The sequence below is a fragment of the Aphelocoma coerulescens genome, chromosome 30, assembly GCF_041296385.1.
Source record: "Aphelocoma coerulescens isolate FSJ_1873_10779 chromosome 30, UR_Acoe_1.0, whole genome shotgun sequence".
Classification (NCBI taxonomy): domain Eukaryota; kingdom Metazoa; phylum Chordata; class Aves; order Passeriformes; family Corvidae; genus Aphelocoma; species Aphelocoma coerulescens.
In genome coordinates, this window is record NC_091043.1 from 176,428 (window position 1) to 194,801 (window position 18,374).

The window sequence follows — 18,374 nt, forward strand, 5'->3', positions numbered from 1 at the left end:
GAGGCTTCATGCGGGGGGGACACGGGGACACCGGGGAGACACACGGGAACGGGCCCCCCCCACCCTTTTTTGGCCCCTCCAGCCCCGATATTCGCCCTCCCCCACCAGGGATTTGGGCCCCTCCCCCAGGGTTTGGAGCCCCCGCCGCGGGTCCCCCCCTCCCGCGGCCCCCACCCCCAGCCCCCCCCCCTTTATTCGTTCCCCGGGGGTGCAACTGCTCTCGGGGCCCCCCCCGGGACCGGGGCACCGCGCCCCGGCCCCCCCGACCCCCCCCGGGCACCGCGGGGTCCCTCCCGGCCGCCGTCCCCGACGGGCTCCCGGCGCCGACCTGAGGGGGAACAGCAGCAGCGATGGTTCGAGGGGGGAAGGGGATCACCTGTGCCCCGCCCCCCGGGGGTTTTTGGGGTGCTGCGCCCCCCCCGCACCTGTTTGAGGTGTTTGCACCTGGCTTAGACCCCGTAAAACGCCGCCAGCCGGTCCTTGAGCAGGGGGGGGAACTGCTCCGAGAACTGCTGCCAGTTCTCCTCACCCACCTGGGCCTTGAAGCCGTGCAGGATCTGCAGGGAGGGGGTGAAAAGTCAAAACCTGGGGGCCCTGCAGGGCTCCCCCCAAAGAACTGCGGGGTCCCCGAGCCCCCCGGCCTGCGGTTACCTTGTAGAACATGTCCCGCAGGTCGTCCTTGGGGCTCACCCAGGATGCGACAGCGTCGCAGAAGAAGATGAAATCCTGGGGGAAACACCCCAAAAATGGGGCGATGGGGAGGGGAACAAGCCAGGGACCCCCAGTTTTGGCTTGAGACCAAAAATCCCCCCCCTAAAACCACCCCATAGAGAGCTGGGGTCCCCCCAAGGGTAACCCCCACCCCTCACGCTCTTCACTCGCCCCAAAACTTGCTCCAGAACAAGGTGCTCTCCCCCCCCCCCCAAAAAAAACCAAAACCTGGAGCCCCCCCCAAAACCTGGGACCCCCCCGCACCTGCACGACCCCCCCGGGGTTGACCCCGATCATGACGCAGATCCCCCGGAAGGCCGAGTCCTTCTCCTCGTTGTCGCGGATGTTCCGCAGCGACGTGCACCTGGTGGGGACAAAAGGGGGAGAAATCGGGGTTCAGCGCCCTCCAACCCCCACCCCCCAAGTTCTGGGGACCTCCAAAAGCCGCCGCAGAACTCACCAGGGCCGGATGAACTGCTGCAGCATCGGGGCCACCTCCTGCGGGCACACGAAGCCGAGGCGCCCGATGGTGATGGCTGGGGAGAGAGTGGGACACAGATTGAGGATTTTGGGGAGGGATTGAGGATTTTGGGGACCCCTCCTCACACGCAGGAACTGTTGGGGGAGCCCCTCAAAGGCTCACCCGTGTTCTCCAGGAGCGTTTTGGGGGTGTTGGGGCGGTTGATGATCTCCACGAGGTTGTTGAGGACCATGGGGACGTAGGGCTGCATCTCCGCACCTGGGGGGGAGCAAAGGGGGGTTCAGGAGAGCTCGGGGGGGGGTTGGGGGAGCTCTGGGGGTCTCAGGGGAGCCCTGGGGGGCCGCTCACCCATCTGCATGCAGATCTCCCCGATGGCCCAGGTCGCGTTGTTGCACACGGAGATGAACTCGGGGTTCAGGTTGGTGCCGAGGATGGGCATGAACTCGGCTGGGGGAGGGGGCACAGGTGAGCGCAGACAAACCCCCAACCGACCCCAAATTCGGGGCGTCCCCACCCTGGGGGACCCCGAAACTCACCGATGCAGGGCTTGACGTGCACAAAGCAGGCCTTGGTGAGGTCGCCCAGGAGGGCGAAGGAGCTCTGCCGCACCTCGGGCATCGTGTCCTGGGGCAGCGAGGGCACGGGTGAGGGCCCGGGTGGGCGTGGGAGGGGTGTGGGGGTTCGGGGGTGCCCCCCTTTACCTGCATGCACTGGAACAGCAGGGTCATGATGTTGGAGCGGGCCACCAGCTGCTCCACGTGGCCACCGAGCCCTTCGGCCAGGCCGCTGAGCAGGTCCAGCGCCACGATCATGAAATCCTTGTCGGGGGCCTCGTACTGCTCCGGGTGCTGGTTGTACATCTGGGGGGGCTGCTGTCACCGCGGGGGGGTGGCTGTCACCCCCCCGACCCCCCCCCCCAGTGCCGGCGAGGGGCTCACCATGGCCTGGGCCAGCGTCTTCTGCACCAGGGTGACGCAGCGCTGGTAGACGGGCTCGCAGTAGGGCAGGAAGCCGCTCTGCAGGGCCGTGGCCACCGAGGACAGGCACTGGGGACAGCAGGGGACGTCGTGGAGGGGCGGCTCGGGGACGGCCACCCCCGCTCAGGCCACCCCCGACCCACCTCCAGCAGCGGGAACAGGTCCTTGTCCTCATCCTTGAGCTCGTTCCACTTCTGGATGAGCGGCGGCATCAGCTTCTGGATGTACTCCTGCGAGCAGGGGGTGTCACACGGGGTGGGGACACCCCGAGGGGGCTTGGGGACAGCGGGGAGGGGGTTGGGGACATGCAGCAGCCACGCCCTGAGGGCCCTCAGACCAGTGAGATCCACAGGGGGAGTTCAGGATTCGAATGTCTGTGGTCATCACCGGGCTCGGACAGGGGGACGGGGACAGCCGGGGGGGGGTTGGGGACACTGAGGGAGGCTGGGGACACTGAGGGAGGCTGGGGACACACCGGCTGGTTGAGGTGGTGGCCCACGGAGTCAGCCAAGGTGCCGATGGCGTCGTAGAGGATGAGCAGGTTCTTGTGCTGGTACTTGCCGAAGGCGAAGACGAGCGTGTCCAGGATGAAGCTCAGGTATGGCACCAGCTCCGTGCACGCCTCCTCCTCCAGCGTGGCGAAGGCACTGGGGACAAGGACACCCCAAAACGGGGTCAAGGACCCCAAGAAAACCCCACAGGACCCCCCCCCCACACCCCAAACCAGGCTGAGAGCCCCACCGGGTCAGGCAGTACGAACACAAGGCGTCCTCACGGGGATCGGGGGAACGGTGTCATCACCCCCGGGGGGCTCAGAGCCATCCCACAGACCCTGGACATCCCCAAATCACCCAAAACCCCCCAGCAGCGTCACCTGTCCCCACCCAGCGTCACCTGCAGGCGGCCTCCTGCACGCGCTTGTTGCTGTCCAGGATGCGCTGCAGCAGCTCGGTCATGAGGGGCTTCAGGTAGAGCTCGGGGGGCTGTGCCACCACCCAGTGCGCGTAGCGGCTCAGCGTCCAGCAGGCGATGGAGCGGACCAAGGCCTTGCGGTCAGCCAGGCACCGGATCAGGTGTGGGATCAGCTCGGGCAGGTACGGCACCATGCCCTGCATGCAGCCTGCGGGGCGGGCACGGCGTCAGAGCCACCCGGGGTTGGGGTTTTCCCTCCCAAGAACGGGTTCCTCCAGCGAGATCAGGGTTTGGTCCCCTAAGGGTCACTCTGAGGGTCAGCCAGGACAGGGATTTTCCCCTTCAAAGGACTGGGATCCCTCCCCCAAGAGCAGCATCACCCCCCAAGGTCAGTCTGGGGCTTCGCCAGGACTGGGATTGGGTCAGAAATCCCTTGTGATCAGGATTTTCCGCCCAAAACCAGGATCCCCTGAATCAGGATTGGGTTGGGGCTGTGTTTTGGGGTCCATCAGGACAGGGATCCCATCCCCAAAGGGCCATTTTGGGGTGCCCACCTTCAGCGATGGCCCCCAGGACCAGGATCCCCGACTCCTTGACCACCCACTCGAGGTGGAAGAGCAGCTCCTTGAGCAGGGGCAGCAGGTGGGGCAGCAGCTCCTCCCGGAACACGTTGGCCAGGACGTCCAGCGCCGCCGCCGAGCACTTCCCTGAAGGGGTTAATGACACCCTGGGGACACCCCAAAACCACCGGGGACACCCCAAAACCTGCACAGACACCCCAAAACCCAGAGGAACACCCCAAAACCCACAGAGATGACCCAAAACCCACGAGATTTCAGGGATTTTGGGGTCACTCACTGCACCAGGTGTGCCATGAGCTCAGGAGACGGCTTGGGAGTGGATTTTGGGGTGGACTTCAGGGATTTTGGGGCGGATTTCAGGGATTTTGGGGTGCATTTTGGGGTTGACTTTGGGGTGGACTTTAGGGAGGATTTCAGGGTGGATTTTGGGGTGGATTTGGGGTTGGTTTCAGGGATTTTGGGGTGGATTTTGGGGTGGACTTTGGGTGGGTTTCAGGGTTGATTTTGGGGCGGATTTCAGGGTAGATTTGGGGTGGGTTTCAGGGATTTTGGGGTGGATTTTGGGGTGGATTTCAGGGATTTCAGGGTGGATTTTGGGGCGGATTTCAGGGCTGATTTTGGGGTGGACTTTGGGGCGGGTTTCAGGGTGGATTTTGGGGCAGATTTCAGGGATTTCAGGGCTGATTTTGGGGTGGACTTTGGGGCGGATTTCAGGGTCGCTCGCTGCCCCAAACCCCGCGGGGACACCCCAAACCCCGACGCCGTGTTCCTACGCAGGTTCCAGTCGGACAGGGCGTCGTCGTCGTCCTCGTCGTCGCCGTCCCCGTCGCCGTCCCCGCCCCGCTGCTCCTCGTGCGCCAGGGTCACCGTGCGCGACTTGTGGAAGCGCGGCTTGATGTCCTGGTCACTGTCGGGGACGGCCTCGTCCTCCTCCACATCGCCCTGGGGGGAATCGCGACGTGACGTCATCGTATCGCGGCGTGACGTCATCGTATCGCGGCGTGACGTCACCGTATCGCGGCGTGACGTCGTATCGCGACAGCGCCCGGGATCAGACAGTACGAACACAAATGACCATCACGGGGGTCAGTTCAGGTTGGTCATCATCTCCAGGGCACCCCAGTGCTCCCAGTTACACCAGTACGGGCCCCCCAGTGCTCCCAGCGCCCACCTTGAGCAGGATGATGTCGATCTCCGAGTACCTCATCCCGTGCACCAGGATCGGGATCAGCCTGGATTGAGGGTGGATTTTGGGGTCACTCGTGTGCCGTGAGCTCTGGGGTGGGTTTTGGGGTGGGTTTGGGGGATTTTGGGGTCACTTACTGCACCAGGTGTGCGGTCAGCACGTCCTTGCAGATCGGCTGCTCCGCCAGCGTCAGCCAGAACTCGCAGGCCTCGAGCGCCACGTTCTCGTCGCTGTCCTGCGTCCGCTGCAGCATGTACTGGGGTGGGGGCACAGGTGAGCTCACCTGGCACAGGTGACCCCAAAAACCCTCACCTGGGCACAGGGAACCCCTCAAATCCCTCACCTGGGGTGGATTCTGGGCTCACTCACTGCTCTGGAGCGGGTCTGGGGGGGGGATTCTGGGGTATTTTGGGGTGGATCTCAGGGTCACTCACCGCACCAGGTAACCCTTAAACCGCTCGCCTGTGCCCAGGTGAGCCCAGGCCCCACGCTCACCTGGATGATGCTGTACATGTGCGGGATCAGGCGGTCGATGCGCACCTCCAGCAGCATAACCAGCGCCCTGCAGACGTTCTTGCGCACCTCGGGGTCCTCGTCCACCGCCAGCGCGAACAGGTGCTGGGGAGGGGCACAGCTGAGACCCCAAAACCCTCCCCTGGGACCCCAAAACCCCCCCCGGGACCCCCAGGGGCACCCCCACCTCGATGAAGGTGTCGATGTTCTCCATCAATGCCTGTGCCCGGTCCATGATGAACTGGTTGACGCAGGCGATGGCGTGGGACCTGTGGGGCAGGGGGGTCACCTGGAGCCCCAAAACCCACCCTAAAACACACCTGGGAGCTCGCAGACTCACCTGAACAGCCCCAGACCCACCTGGAGCCCTAAAACCCACCCTGAAACTCACCTGAACCCTCCTAAACCCACCTGAAGGCCCCCAGACCCACCTGCAACCCCCAAAACCCATCCGAGCTCCCCCTAAATCCACCTGCACACCCCCAAAAACCACCCTGAAGCACACCTGACCGCCCCCCAAAATCAACCTGGCCCCCCAGCGCTGCACTTGGGGGACACCTGGGACTGTTTTAGGGCTGCCCAGTGTGACCCCTCCCCCAAAAAAATGGGGAGCAGGTGGGAGACAAATTTGGGAATCCAGGTGCTTTTGGAAATCGGGATTTTTTTGGGGCCACTTCAGCAGCTTCAAGAACAACATCTTCCCACATCCCTACCCCCCCGAGGAAATGGGGTCACGGGCGTGTCCCCACCTGTCCCCCACACCTGATTTTGGGGCTGCAGTGCTTGAAGAACTGCAGGAACTTGGGGATCATGACGTTGAGGGGCCGGTTCAGGGCGTCGCTGTCCAGCAGCTCCGAGGAGTCCTCGCAGATCTTCTGGAGCGCCCCGAAAGCGCCCTGGGAGGGGAAAGGGCGGGGTGAGCGGTGGGATTTGGGGGTGCAGGTGGGTTTACAGGGTGTTCAGGCATGCTTTAGGATGGGTTTTGGGGCTTGAGGTGGGTCTGGGGGTGTTCAGCCCACCCCCAGGTGCCCCCCAGACCTCGCAGGTGTTGTAATCCTCGGAGTTGAGGAGGTTGCAGAGCTGGGGCAGCAGCTCTGGCCACATCTGCAGCTCCCCCTTGGAGGCGATGGTGGTGATCAGGATACCTGGGATGGGGGGGACAGGTGAGTTGGGGGCCTTGGGGGGGATTCTGGGGGGCTTGGGGTGGTTTTGGGGTCACACCCGCAGCTCCCCTTTGGAAACCACGGTGGTAATGGGGAGGTGGGGGGACAGGACAGGTGAGCTGGGGGTTTTTGGGGCTGTTTTTGGGGTCGCCCCTGACCGATGGTGGCACGGATGAGGGACGAGGCGTCGCCCAGGTGGTTCAGGCACTCCTGCTTGATGAACTCGGCCACGGGCGGGGGGAAGCTCTGGAAATGTGCCTTGACATTGTTCTTGAGGATCAGCCCGCTCAGGGAGCGCGTGGGCTCATCTGGGGGGGGGAAGCGGGGTGTTTGTGGGGGGGCCGGGAGCTGGATCGCCCACAAAATGGCTCCAGTGGCCACTGGCACACCCCCAAAAACCTCTAGGACCCCCTCAAGGACCCCCAGATTGACCCCCACCTTCGGACTTGAGGCGCGTAAGCACAAAAATCAGGTAATTGTTGAAATCCGGGAACTGGTTCAGCTGCTTCAGCTTCTGTAGGGGAGGTCAAGGAGCAGGCAGGGACAAAAAGGGACACAGGGAGACGAGGGGACACAGGGCCAGGGGCACCCAGGGCCAGGGATGCCCATCCCAGTTTTCTCATCAGCACTAAAGCCACCCCCACCCCAAGAACCTGAACCCCCCAGTCCCAAGACCCCCGCCCTGAGAGGATCTGAACCCCCCAGACCCAATCCTGGAGCTCTCAGCTCCACTCCCGGGGGTCCCCCCCCCCAAATCCCGTTCCTCCCAGCCCCATCCCGGTGCTCCCAGCCCCACTCCGGGGGTGCCAGCCCCCAAGGATACATCCTGCACCACGCGCTGCGTGGCCGTGTTGGGCGACTGCGAGTCCTTGAGCAGCTGCAGCACCTGCTGCAGGCCCTGCTCGTCCGGCTGCCAGTCCATGGCCGGCCCGGGTGGCCCGGGGGGGGCCCGGGGGGGTCCGCGGGCGTCCCGGAGGCAGCGACCCCGGCTGGCAGCGGAGAGAGCGGGAAGCAGGGTTGGGGAGGGGGCAGCACGGGGTGGACTCGGGGCGGGGGGGGGGGGGGACATTTGGGGACATTCCTGTCCCCGTTGTGTGGGGGGGAGGGGGGGGCACCGCGGGGATCCCCCCGGAGGAGCCGGGACCGGGGCGGGACCCACGCGCCGCGCACGTGGGGCCGGGACCGGGGCGGGAATGGCGGGAGAACGGCGATGGGGGGAGGGAAGGGTCCGGTGTGCCCCCCGCGCCCCCGCCCCGGGGATAAACCCCCTCCCCCCCCAATCTCCCGCACCTCCACACCCCCCCCCGGCCCCATCCCCCTCCCCCCCCCCCGCTTTGAGACCCTCGTCCCCCCCATCCCGCCCCCCACACGCCCTCAAAGCCCCCCCACATCCCAACTGCCTCCCAATCTGCCCCCCCAGCCCCCCATCTGCCCCCCAGCCCCCTTCACACCCCCCTCAAGCTCCTCAAACCCCCCCCGTCCCCCAGCTCCCTCCCGCACCCCCGTTTCAACCCCTGGAGACCCCCAGACCCCTCCCCGGCCCCCCCCCCCCAGTCTCCCCCCGCCTCGTCTCCCTCTTTCCCCCCAGGGACCCCCCAATTCTCCCCTCAGCGCTGCCTTCGCTACCCCCCCTCCACCAGGCCCCGCGCGCCGCTCCCGCCGCCCCCCGCGCTGCCGGTACCTGCCCGGTGAGTGTTGGGGGAAGGTCCCGGTGTGTTTTTGGGGGTGATCCCGGTGGTTTTTTGCGGGGGGGGTTCCCGGTGTTCGGGGGGGGGGGGTCGGAGCGCGGCCGGGGGGGTTTCGCCGCTGCCCCCCGTGACCCCCGCCGGCCACCGTCCGCCCCGCGCGGCCGCGTCACGTGCGCAGCGGGGGCGGGGCCTCAGGGGGAAAGGGCGGAGCCACGTGTGGGAAGAGGCGGGGCTACAACGCGCATGCGCCGAGTCCCCAAAACACAGCGGGCACTACAAATCCCAGCGCACACCGCGTGCGGGCGGGACCATTGCAGGGGAAGGGGGAAACGTCACCCCCAGCCCGTTTAGCGGGCGCCAAGTGGAGCGGCGGCACTGGGGGCAACTGGGGCGAGTGGGAAGGGGTCCAGAGGGGACTGGGAGGAACTGGGATGGGGACCAGGGCAGTTGGGAGGAGCTGGTGGGGGGTTCAGGGGGAACTGGGAGGAACTGGTGGGGTTCTGGGCGGTCCCGCCCACGTGGGCACAGGCCAAAGGTGCCCCCCCAAACTTTATTTGGGTGAAAACCCCCCCAAACCAGTAAAAACTCAGTGCTGGGGAAAGGGACGGGGAATAAAGCAAGGTCCCTCCCACACCTGCTGCCAAAACCGCCCCCCCGCCCAAACCCAGCCCCTCCAGGACCCCCAAAAACTCCTCAGCGCCTCCGAAACCTCTGAGCTCTTTAATGCTGCGCCGCCCCCCCCCCAAATTCCCCATTTCCCCCCAAAACGTGGATTAGGGGAGGGGGCGGGGGGGCAGCGCTGTGACGTCAAGATGGGGTGTGACGATATAAAAGGGGCGGGGCCGGCGCCCCCCACCCTTAAATAGGTATTTACAGGGGGGGCACAGGCCGGACCCCCCACCTGGGCCAGGGCTTTTAGGGGGGGGGTCGGAATCCCCCCCAGTTACTTTCAAAGGGTGGGGGAGGGAGCTTCAAACGCATTTTTGGGAAAGGGGCGTGGCCGGATGGTTTGGGGGCGTGGCCACTTCTTGGGGGTGGGCACAGGTCACGGGGTGGGGTCAGCACTATTTCATCAGGAATTTTTTGAGGGGGGGGTCTGGGGTCAGGACCCCCCACCCAGCGGATATTTTGGGGGGGGGGAACGGGGCCGGCGCTATTTGACCGGGAATTTTTGGGGGGGGGGTCTGGGCCGGGCTCGGGGCCGCCCCCCCCAGCAGTTTTTTTGGGGGGGGGCCGGCGCTATTTGACCAGGGGCCGCGTCTTGTCGTCGTCGCTGCACTGGTGGGCTTTGTACTTCTGCACCTCCGCCAGGTACTTGGCCCAGGCATCGCCTTTACTCGTCAGCACCTGCCCCCCAAAAAACCCCAGAACCACCCCAAAAATCGGGGGAGGGCCTTGGCACCCCCGGTTCCTCCCTCCCAACTTCCGATCCCCCACCCCGGCTCTGTCGTTCACCCCCCGGACACCCCGACCCCACCCCAGGATTTGCAAACTCCCCCCACCCCCCGGGACCCCCAGTTCCTCCCCGGGACCCCAAATTCCCTTTCCCAGCCCCCAAATCACACCCACCCCCCGCGACCCCCCATTCCCCCCACAGCCACCAAATCCTCTCCAGGACCCCCAATCCTCACCCCCGATCCCAAATCCCCCTTCCCGGGACCCCCAATACCCCCCCCCCATCCCAAATCCCCCTTCCCGGGACCCCCAATCCTCACCCCCCCATCCCAAATCCCCCTTCCCGGGACCCCCAATACCCCCCCCCCATCCCAAATCCCCCTTCTCGGGACCCCCAATCCTCACCCCCCCATCCCAAATCCCCCTTCCCGGGACACCCAATACTCCCCCCCGATCCCAAATCCCCCTTCCCGGGACCCCCAATCCTCACCCCCCCATCCCAAATCCCCCTTCCCGGGACACCCAATACTCCCCCCCGATCCCAAATCCCCCTCCCCGGGACCCCCAACGCCACCTCTTCGTCCGTCTTTTGCTTCTTGGCCACCACTCCCGTTTTCAGGGCCAGTTTGTTGCCCCCCCGCCGCCGCCCCACCTGGGGAAGGGACACACCTGCCCCGTTACCGGGAGCGGGGGGGCCGCGGTGACCCCCGGGGCTCCAACCCGCCCCGGATCCCCTCGGAACGGGGGCTTGGAGCAACTCAGGAGGGAAAGAAACGGGGAGAGAGCCCGGAGGGACCGCGAAGGCAGCGGGACAGACGAGTCCAGCAGCGGCACCGGGGAGGAGGCACCGCCGCGACCGAGGAGCTCCAGGAGCAGCCCCGAGGAGCCCCCGGGAGCGGCCCCGCGGCCGCCCCGGTCGTGGCCCTCCACGGCCGCCCTCACGCGTTCGGGCCGGGCCGGCGGGAGCGGAGCCGGGAGGAGCCCGCGGGCCGCCGCATCCTTACGAAGCTGAGCGCGCCGCCGCTCCTCTTCGCGCCGTCGGCCCCGCGCTGCGGGCCGAGCCCGGTGCCGCCACCGCCGGACGCCTCCGCGGCCGCCGCCGCCTCGCGCTCCCGCTGCTGCTCCTCCGCCTCCATCTTGCGCTTGAAGAGCTCCAGGAAGCTGCCGTCGTTCGCGAACACGTTGACGCCGCCGCCCGGGCCCGGGGGGGGCGGCGAAGGCGCCTCCGGGGCCTCCCGGTCCTCGCCGCGCGCCGCCATCTTGTCCGCCGCCACCGCCGCCGGCGCCGCCCGATGACGTCAACGCGACCGCCGCGGCGGCGGCGGCGCTTTTTTTTGACGTCAGCCAGAGCCCCGCTGGCGGGGCGGCGTTGCCTGGCAACGCGCGGGGCTCCCGCCGCTTCGCCCCGCCCCCGGTGCGAATTGACGGGCGAGCCCACCAATGGGAAGCGAAAGCGGGGAGGCCGCGGCGGCTCGCCGGCCAATCAGCGCGCGGCGGGCGGCGGCGCGGGGAAGATGGCGGCGGCGGCGGCGGGCGGGTGGGCGGCCGAGGCCCCCGAGGAGTTCGAGGACGCGCCCGACGTGGAGCCGCTGGAGCCGACGCTGGCGAACATCATCGAGCAGCGCAGCCTCAAGTGGATCTTCGTGGGTGGCAAGGGCGGCGTGGGCAAGACCACGTGCAGGTGCGGCGGGGACGGGATGGGGCCGGGGGGACCGGGATGGGACGGGAAGAACGGGACGTGGAGGGATCGGGATGGGGTGGAGGAATCGGGATGGAGTGGAGGATCAGGTGGCCCCTGTGCTGGGGGGGACACTGGAGCCGACACCTGGGTGGGGGGACACACAGACACCTGGGGAGGTGACACCTGGGGACGTGACACCTTTTCCCCCCCGAGGGGACCCACACGCCTGAGGATGTCACTCGCTCACCCCCTGCTCTCCCTTTGTCATGGCGGGCTGGCACCAGCTCAGGGGGGAACCCAAACCACCCCACGTGGGGTCCAGTGGGGGCCGATCCCGAGCCAGGACCTCCCCCCCAGAGCCCCCCAGACCCCCCTGAGCCCCCCGTGCCCGCCGTCCCCAGCTGCAGCCTGGCCGTGCAGCTGTCCCGGGTGCGCGAGAGCGTCCTGATCATCTCCACCGACCCCGCTCACAACATCTCCGACGCCTTCGACCAGAAGTTCTCCAAGGTGCCCACCAAGGTCACGGGCTACGACAACCTCTTCGCCATGGTGCGTCCGGGGCGGGTCCCGGGGGGGTCCCGAGCCCCTCGGGCCGCGCTGACCACCCCCCGTCCCCGCAGGAGATCGACCCCAGCCTGGGCGTGGCGGAGCTGCCGGACGAGTTCTTCGAGGAGGACAACGTGCTGAGCATGGGCAAGAAGATGATGCAGGAGGCCATGAGCGCCTTCCCCGGCATCGACGAGGCCATGAGCTACGCCGAGGTCATGAGGTGGGCTGGGCTGGGGGCTGCGGGGGGGCCTGGCCTCGCTGGGGGTGGGGAGGGGGCTTTGGGGGGCGTCTCTGCCTCGCAGGGGTTTGGGAGGGGGCTCTGGGCGGGGGAAATCCCGGCCGTGCTGACCCCCCTGTGCCCCCAGGCTGGTGAAGGGGATGAATTTCTCGGTGGTGGTCTTCGACACGGCGCCCACCGGGCACACGCTGCGGCTGCTCAACTTCCCCACCATCGTGGAGCGCGGGCTGGGGCGCCTGATGCAGATCAAGAACCAGATCAGCCCCTTCATCTCCCAGGTGGGGCCGGGGGGGAGCCCGGGCAGGGGCGCATTGGGGTCTGGGGGTCACGGGGGGATGTCACAGCTGTGTCCCCTCGGCAGATGTGCAACATGCTGGGGCTGGGGGACATGAATGCCGACCAGCTGGCGTCCAAGCTGGAGGAGACGCTGCCCGTCATCCGCTCGGTCAGCGAGCAGTTCAAGGACCCGGTGAGGCCGGGGGCACTGGGAGGGACTGGGGGGGACCGGGGAGGGAGCAGGGATGGGGGCGGGGCTGAGCCAGTCAGTGCACATTCCTGAGGGGAGTAAAGCCCAGGGGATGGGCAGGGATGGGGACAGGGACCCCTCAGGGCAGGGATGGGGACAGGGACCCCTCAGGGCACGGACAGCAAAGCAAAGATGGGGATGAGGATAAGGATCTCTGAGGGCCGGGATGGGGACAGGGACCTCCTGGGGGGATGGCGAGCGTGGCCCTCAGTGCTGTGCCAGCGTGTCCCCGTGTGCCTTGCCCCGGTGTTGCTGTGTCCTCATAGCCTTGAACGTGGTGTCCCCATGCCCTTCTGTCCCCATGTCCTGCCCGTGGTGTCAGTGTGTCCCCGATGTCCCCGCGTCCCCCGCAGCAGCGCGGCGTGTGCGTGGCCGGGTTCCTGCCCCGTGTCCCCAACGTCCCCGCTGTCCCCCCAGGAGCAGACCACGTTCATCTGCGTGTGCATCGCCGAGTTCCTGTCGCTGTACGAGACGGAGAGGCTGATCCAGGAGCTGGCCAAGTGCCGCATCGACACCCACAACATCGTGGTCAACCAGCTCGTGTTCCCCGACCCGCTGCGGCCCTGCCGCATGTGCGAGGCCCGCCACAAGATCCAGGCCAAGTACCTGGACCAGGTAACGCTCAGCTGGGGCGCGGCGCGGGGCTTGGGGGGCTTGAGTCCGGGGTCTGGACAGCTGACCCTCACCTGGGGGTGTGGGATGGGATTTGGGGAGCCCAGGATGGGTTTAGGCCGAGTTGCTGGACAGCTGACCCTCACCTGGGGGGCCAGAGGGGGCCAAACGCTGGGGTCAGGACGGGGAAGGAGCTTCCAGGGGTGGGACTGGGGCTCTGGGACCCTCCCCAAAGGCTTTGGGGTGGGGCAGTTTGTGGGTCCAGGATTGCTCCGGGGTTGGAATTGGGATTGGGGACTCCTCCCAAAGCAAGTGGAGGAGTCTGGGGGGGGCCCAAAACCCAGACGGGGAAGAGAGAAGGAATTTGGCGGGGGGAGGGGAATTTGGTTTATTTTGGGGAATCTGGGACTGGGAGGGGGATTTTGGAGGGGGGCACTTCGAGGGGCGTTGGGGGATCCAGGGGGGGCTCTGAGGGGTTTAGGGGGTCCCACTGTGACCCCCCGGGTCCCCCTGCAGATGGAGGATCTCTACGAGGATTTCCACATCGTGAAGCTGCCGCTGCTGCCCCACGAGGTGCGGGGGGGGGACAAGGTCAACACCTTCAGCTCCCTCCTGCTGGACCCCTACCAGCCCCCCAGCCCCAAATAGCCCCCCCCAAACCCCACCGGACCTAAACAACCCCCCCCAGAGCCTGGGGGGTCCCTGCCAGCCCCAAATAGCCCCCCTCATTGCCGAGGAGGGTTGGGGGGGGCACAGCCCCTATTTATCCCCCCCAGGAGGGACAGGGGAGCGGTTCCCCCTCCCTTCCCCCCCCCCGGGGGCTGCGCGCCCCCCCCGCTGTCACCCCAGTTTTTGGGGAGGGGGAGGCGGAGGTGGGACCCCTCCCGGGGGGGGAGGGCGTGTAAATAAATTTGAGAAGCAAAAGGGCGTTTTTGGGGTTGGTTTTTTTTTGTGGGGGAGGGGGGGCACGGATGGATTTGGGGGGGGCAGGTGGAATTGGGGGGGTCCGGATGGATTTTGGGGCGGTGACGTCAGTGCCGCTGGCCCCAAGCCCAGGGGACGTGGGGAACCCTCATTAGCACCGGATTAAGGGTGGGGGGCGCGGGGGGGGGGGTCCTGGGGAGGATTTTAGGGTCCCGGGGGGGTTATCGGGGTCCCGGGGGGGTGGAGACGGAGTTCAGCGGCGTTTTGGGGGGTCCCCGTGGCCGCCACCCCCCCTCCGTGTCCCCACCCGCGCTGTCCCCGCGCCCCGCTGGGATCTGTCCCCGCGGCCCCGGCGCTGGCCCGAGGCCACCGCGATGGAGCCAGAGCCGCGGGGGGGGCGCGGGCGGGGCCCCCCGGCCCCAAAACACTGCTCCCGGCCCCAAAACACCGCCCCCGGCCCCGAAACACCGCCCCCGGCCCCAAAACAATCCCCTCGGCGCCAAACTCCCCCATGCCCCGGGCGGGGGGCTCGGGACCGGCCGGACCGGCGCGGTCACTCCTGGGGAGCTGCAGCAGGATCCCCCCTCCCCCGTGTCCCCTCGAGGACCCGCGTGTCACCCCCCGCGGGCTGGCCCGGCCCCGCCGCGATTTAAGGGCCGGGCCGGGGCGGTGGCCACAGACCCCGGACCGGCGGTGGCCGCTTGCCCACAGGTAAGGGGGGGGGGGACAAGGGGAGGGGACAGCGCCTGGCCCGGGGGGTGGCGGTGCCACGGCGCGAGTCCCCAGGGGTGGGGGGAGGTCCCTGGGGGTTGATTTGGTGTCCCCCCCGCAGGATTTCGGTGTCCCCAACACCCCCGGGTGCCTCCCTGCGATGTCCCTTGGGGTCGCATTCCCGGGGTGGAGCGTCCGCGGGGGTCCCCAGGTGTCCTCCTTTGGGGTCAGTGTCCCCGGGGTGTCCCCAGAGGGTGTCCCCAGGTGTTCTCCTTTGGGGTCAGTGTCCCCGGGGTGTCCCCAGAGGGTGTCCCCAGGTGTTCTCCTTTGGGGTCAGTGTCCCCAGGGTGTCCCCAGGTGTCCTTTGTGGTCAGTGTCCCCAGGGTGTCCCCAGGGTGTCCCCAGGTGTCCTCCTTTGGGGTCAGTGTCCCCAGGGTGCTGGGGGGGATCCCCTGGGTGTCCCCACGGTGTCCCCTGAGTCCCCACCGTCCCCGCAGGGCCTTTTCCCGTCTCCCCCGGAGCCGGGGCTGTCCGCAGGTGTCCTCCCGGTGTCCCGCAGGTGTCCCCCGCGGTGTCGCGGCTGTCGCCATGACGGTGACCTACACGTCGCGCGTGGCCACGGCGCGGTTCGGGGGCTTCTCGCAGCTGCTGCTGCTGTGGCGGGGGAGCATCTACAAACTCCTGTACCGAGAGCTGCTGCTCTTCCTCGCCGCCTACCTGGGGCTCAGCCTGGCCTACCGGTGCGGGGACACGGAGGGACACGGGGGGGAATGTTGGGGACGTTGGGGGACACGGGGGTACATGGATGGTACATGGTAGGGACACCGGGGTGACAGCGGGGGGGTCCCTGAACCGTCGGGGGCCGGGGCCAGTGACAGGGCCAGTGTCCCCTCGCGGGGCGGGTGACAGGGCCAGTGTCCCCTGGCAGGTTCCTGCTGTCGGAGGCGCAGCGGCGCCTCTTTGAGAAGCTGGTGCTGTACTGCGACAAATCGGCCAACCTGATCCCCGTGTCCTTCGTGCTTGGTGAGACCCCCGAAACCCCCCAGGACCCCCAGCACTCCCCAGTGTCCCCACAGAGCCACCAACCTCATCCCCGTGTCCTTCGTCCTCGGCAAGACCCCCCTGAAGCACCCCGGCACTCCAAGAGCGGCCCCCAGCACCCCCCGGGACCCCCAGGCTCCCCCTACGAACTCCCACTCCCCCCCAGCGCCCCCTCCCAGTGCACCCAGTGCCCCCAGTATCCCCGTCCGCAGGGTTCTACGTGGCGCTGGTGCTGGAGCGCTGGTGGGGGCAGTTCCGGACGGTGCCGGCGCCGGACGGGCTGATGGTGGCCGTGGCCGGCAGCGTCCACGGCGCGGACGCCCGGGGCCGGCTGCTGCGCCGGACGCTGCTGCGCTACGGCAGCCTGGCCGCGCTGCTGGTGCTGCGGGCGGTCAGCACCCCCGTGTACAAGCGCTTCCCCACCACTGACCACCTGGTGCAGGCCGGTGAGTGACCGCTGGCGTCACCAGGATGCCACTGGGTTGGGGCACTGGGAGGGTTGGCGGCGGCCACGGTGGCCTTGGCACCTTGCCCACCGCTGACCACGCGGTGCAGGCCAGTGAGTGACCAGTGATGTCACCAGGATGTCGCTGCGATGTCACCCAAGGGAGTGACGTCAGCACTGGGGGTGACGTCACAGCGGTGATGTCATCACCGGGGGTGTGACGTCATCACAAGGATGTCACAGGCTCAGGCATCACCTTCCCCCGACCGCTGTGACATCAGCGGGGCCACCTGATGTCACCGGGGCATCACGGGGGTGGTGTTGAGGGGCTGCTGGGTGACGTCACGGGGCGGGGGGTGACGTCACGGCTTTGGGGGTGAAATCAGGGGGGTCCCAATGGCTCCGGGGGAGGGGTGATGTCACTGTTTCAGGGGTGTCATTGTGGGCTTGGGGGCACACCCTGGGTCCGGGGTTACATCCAGGGTCCGGGGCTGACACCGACGGGTCCCCGTGGGTCTGGGGGTGACCCTGGGGGGTCCCTGCAGGGTTCCTGACGCGCGAGGAGCGGCGCAGGCTCGAGGGGCTGCGCTCGCCCTACAACAAGTTCTGGGTGCCCTGCGCGTGGTTCGGGGCGCTGGCGGGGCAGGCGCGGCGCGAGGGGCGCGTCAGGGACGACTGCGCCCTCAAACTGCTCATGGAGGTACCCCCAGCACCCCCAAAACCCCCCTGGCAGCACCCCCGACGCTGCTGAGGCTCCCTAAATCCCCCAAGTGCCCCTAAACACCCCTGAGCTTCCCCACTTTTCCCCCAACCCTCCCCCTGAGTCCTCCCAACCCTCCCACCGCTGCCCAGGACCCCCTGAGAACCCCCCAAACCCCTCGGACCCATCTCGGGACCCTCATGATCCCCCCAACCTTCCAGCGCCCCGCCCAGGCCTCCCGACAACTCCCGGGGACCCCCCTGATGCCCCCAACGCGCCCTGGGACCCCTTGAGCTGCCCCCGGACCCCACTGAGCATTCCCAAACCTCCTGACACTTTCTGGGGACCCCCTTGACGTCCCCCTGGTGCCTCCCCCCCAGGAGCTGAACCGATTCCGGGCTCACTGCAGCCTCCTGTTCCACTACGACTGGATCAGCGTCCCGCTGGTTTACACCCAGGTGGGCACTGGGGGCACTGGGAGCACTGGGGGGCTCTGGGAGGGCTGGGATGGGGGGCAGGGGACGCTGGGGGGACACGGGGGGGCTGCAAGGGACACAGGGTGACACAGGCGGGGGCGTGAGGGGACACGGGGGGGACAGGAGGGGACAAGGCGGGGACAGGACGGAGGGACGCGGGGGGGACACGGAAGGTCCCCAGCGCCGCCGGTGTCCCCGCAGGTGGTGACCATCGCCGTGTACACCTTCTTCCTCACCTGCCTGATCGGGCGGCAGTTCCTGGACCCCGCCCAGGGCTACGCGGGCCACGAGCTGGACCTGGGGGTCCCCGTGTTCACCCTGCTGCAGTTCTTCTTCTACGTGGGGTGGCTCAAGGTGGGCGGGGAGGGGCAGAAACGGGGGGCTCGGGGACACCGGGGGTGCTCGGGGACACCTGCGAGCGCTGGCGACACGGTGGCTCCCGCCGCAGGTGGCCGAGCAGCTCATTAACCCCTTCGGGGAGGACGACGACGACTTCGAGACCAACACCCTGATCGACCGCAACTTCCAGGTGGGTGCGGGGAGAGGGGTGGCCGCTTGTCCGGGGGTGTGGCCGGGTGACCGGAGGGCGGCCGGGTGACCAGGCGGGTGGCCGGCCGCAGGTGTCGATGCTGGCCGTGGATGAGCTGTACGGGGAGGTGCCGGCGCTGGAGCGGGATCGTTACTGGGACGCCGCCAGTCCCCAGGCGCCCTACACGGCCGCGGCCGCGCCCCCGCGCCACCCCACCTTCCAGGGGTCCGCCTTCGACGTGACGTGAGTGGCGCCCCAAATTCCCCCCATCCTCCGGGAGTCTCCCAAAATCCCGGGACCCCCTCGAACGCCCACCCTGGGATCCCCCCAGCGCG

The 18,374-nt window shown here is 67.8% G+C and overlaps 4 protein-coding genes across 4 annotated transcripts; 2 read left to right on the plus strand and 2 right to left on the minus strand.

The window, feature by feature from the left end:
- Window positions 1-232: 232 nt before the first annotated feature.
- Window positions 233-8,394, minus strand: TNPO2 (transportin 2). Its single transcript, XM_068997979.1, has 25 exons — window positions 8,206-8,394; window positions 7,348-7,513; window positions 6,963-7,038; window positions 6,683-6,832; window positions 6,400-6,506; window positions 6,124-6,257; window positions 5,549-5,630; window positions 5,344-5,466; window positions 4,986-5,104; window positions 4,834-4,894; window positions 4,436-4,604; window positions 3,636-3,788; window positions 3,064-3,289; window positions 2,645-2,816; window positions 2,313-2,399; window positions 2,131-2,238; window positions 1,894-2,052; window positions 1,729-1,816; window positions 1,541-1,639; window positions 1,355-1,450; window positions 1,172-1,247; window positions 976-1,075; window positions 652-726; window positions 426-557; window positions 233-328 (listed from the first exon to the last, which is right to left on the minus strand). Exons 2-24 carry the CDS (start codon window positions 7,444-7,446, stop codon window positions 450-452), a joined length of 2,667 nt encoding a protein of 888 aa, XP_068854080.1. The 5' UTR covers window positions 7,447-7,513; window positions 8,206-8,394; the 3' UTR covers window positions 233-328; window positions 426-449.
- A 519-nt stretch (window positions 8,395-8,913) lies between these two features.
- On the minus strand, window positions 8,914-10,916 carry TRIR (telomerase RNA component interacting RNase). Its single transcript, XM_068997884.1, has 3 exons — window positions 10,612-10,916; window positions 10,182-10,259; window positions 8,914-9,559 (listed from the first exon to the last, which is right to left on the minus strand). The coding sequence occupies exons 1-3, from the start codon at window positions 10,864-10,866 to the stop codon at window positions 9,452-9,454; spliced, it is 441 nt and encodes a 146-aa protein (XP_068853985.1). The 5' UTR covers window positions 10,867-10,916; the 3' UTR covers window positions 8,914-9,451.
- Window positions 10,917-11,118: 202 nt separating this feature from the next.
- GET3 (guided entry of tail-anchored proteins factor 3, ATPase) lies at window positions 11,119-14,134 on the plus strand. The gene is made up of 7 exons (XM_068997894.1): window positions 11,119-11,288; window positions 11,690-11,837; window positions 11,909-12,057; window positions 12,203-12,353; window positions 12,437-12,544; window positions 13,019-13,216; window positions 13,730-14,134. The coding sequence occupies exons 1-7, from the start codon at window positions 11,122-11,124 to the stop codon at window positions 13,859-13,861; spliced, it is 1,053 nt and encodes a 350-aa protein (XP_068853995.1). The 5' UTR covers window positions 11,119-11,121; the 3' UTR covers window positions 13,862-14,134.
- A 1,302-nt stretch (window positions 14,135-15,436) lies between these two features.
- On the plus strand, window positions 15,437-18,338 carry BEST2 (bestrophin 2). The gene is made up of 8 exons (XM_068997959.1): window positions 15,437-15,588; window positions 15,777-15,871; window positions 16,102-16,335; window positions 16,880-17,034; window positions 17,415-17,492; window positions 17,712-17,864; window positions 17,959-18,039; window positions 18,131-18,338. Exons 1-8 carry the CDS (start codon window positions 15,437-15,439, stop codon window positions 18,284-18,286), a joined length of 1,104 nt encoding a protein of 367 aa, XP_068854060.1. The 3' UTR covers window positions 18,287-18,338.
- Window positions 18,339-18,374: the final 36 nt, after the last annotated feature.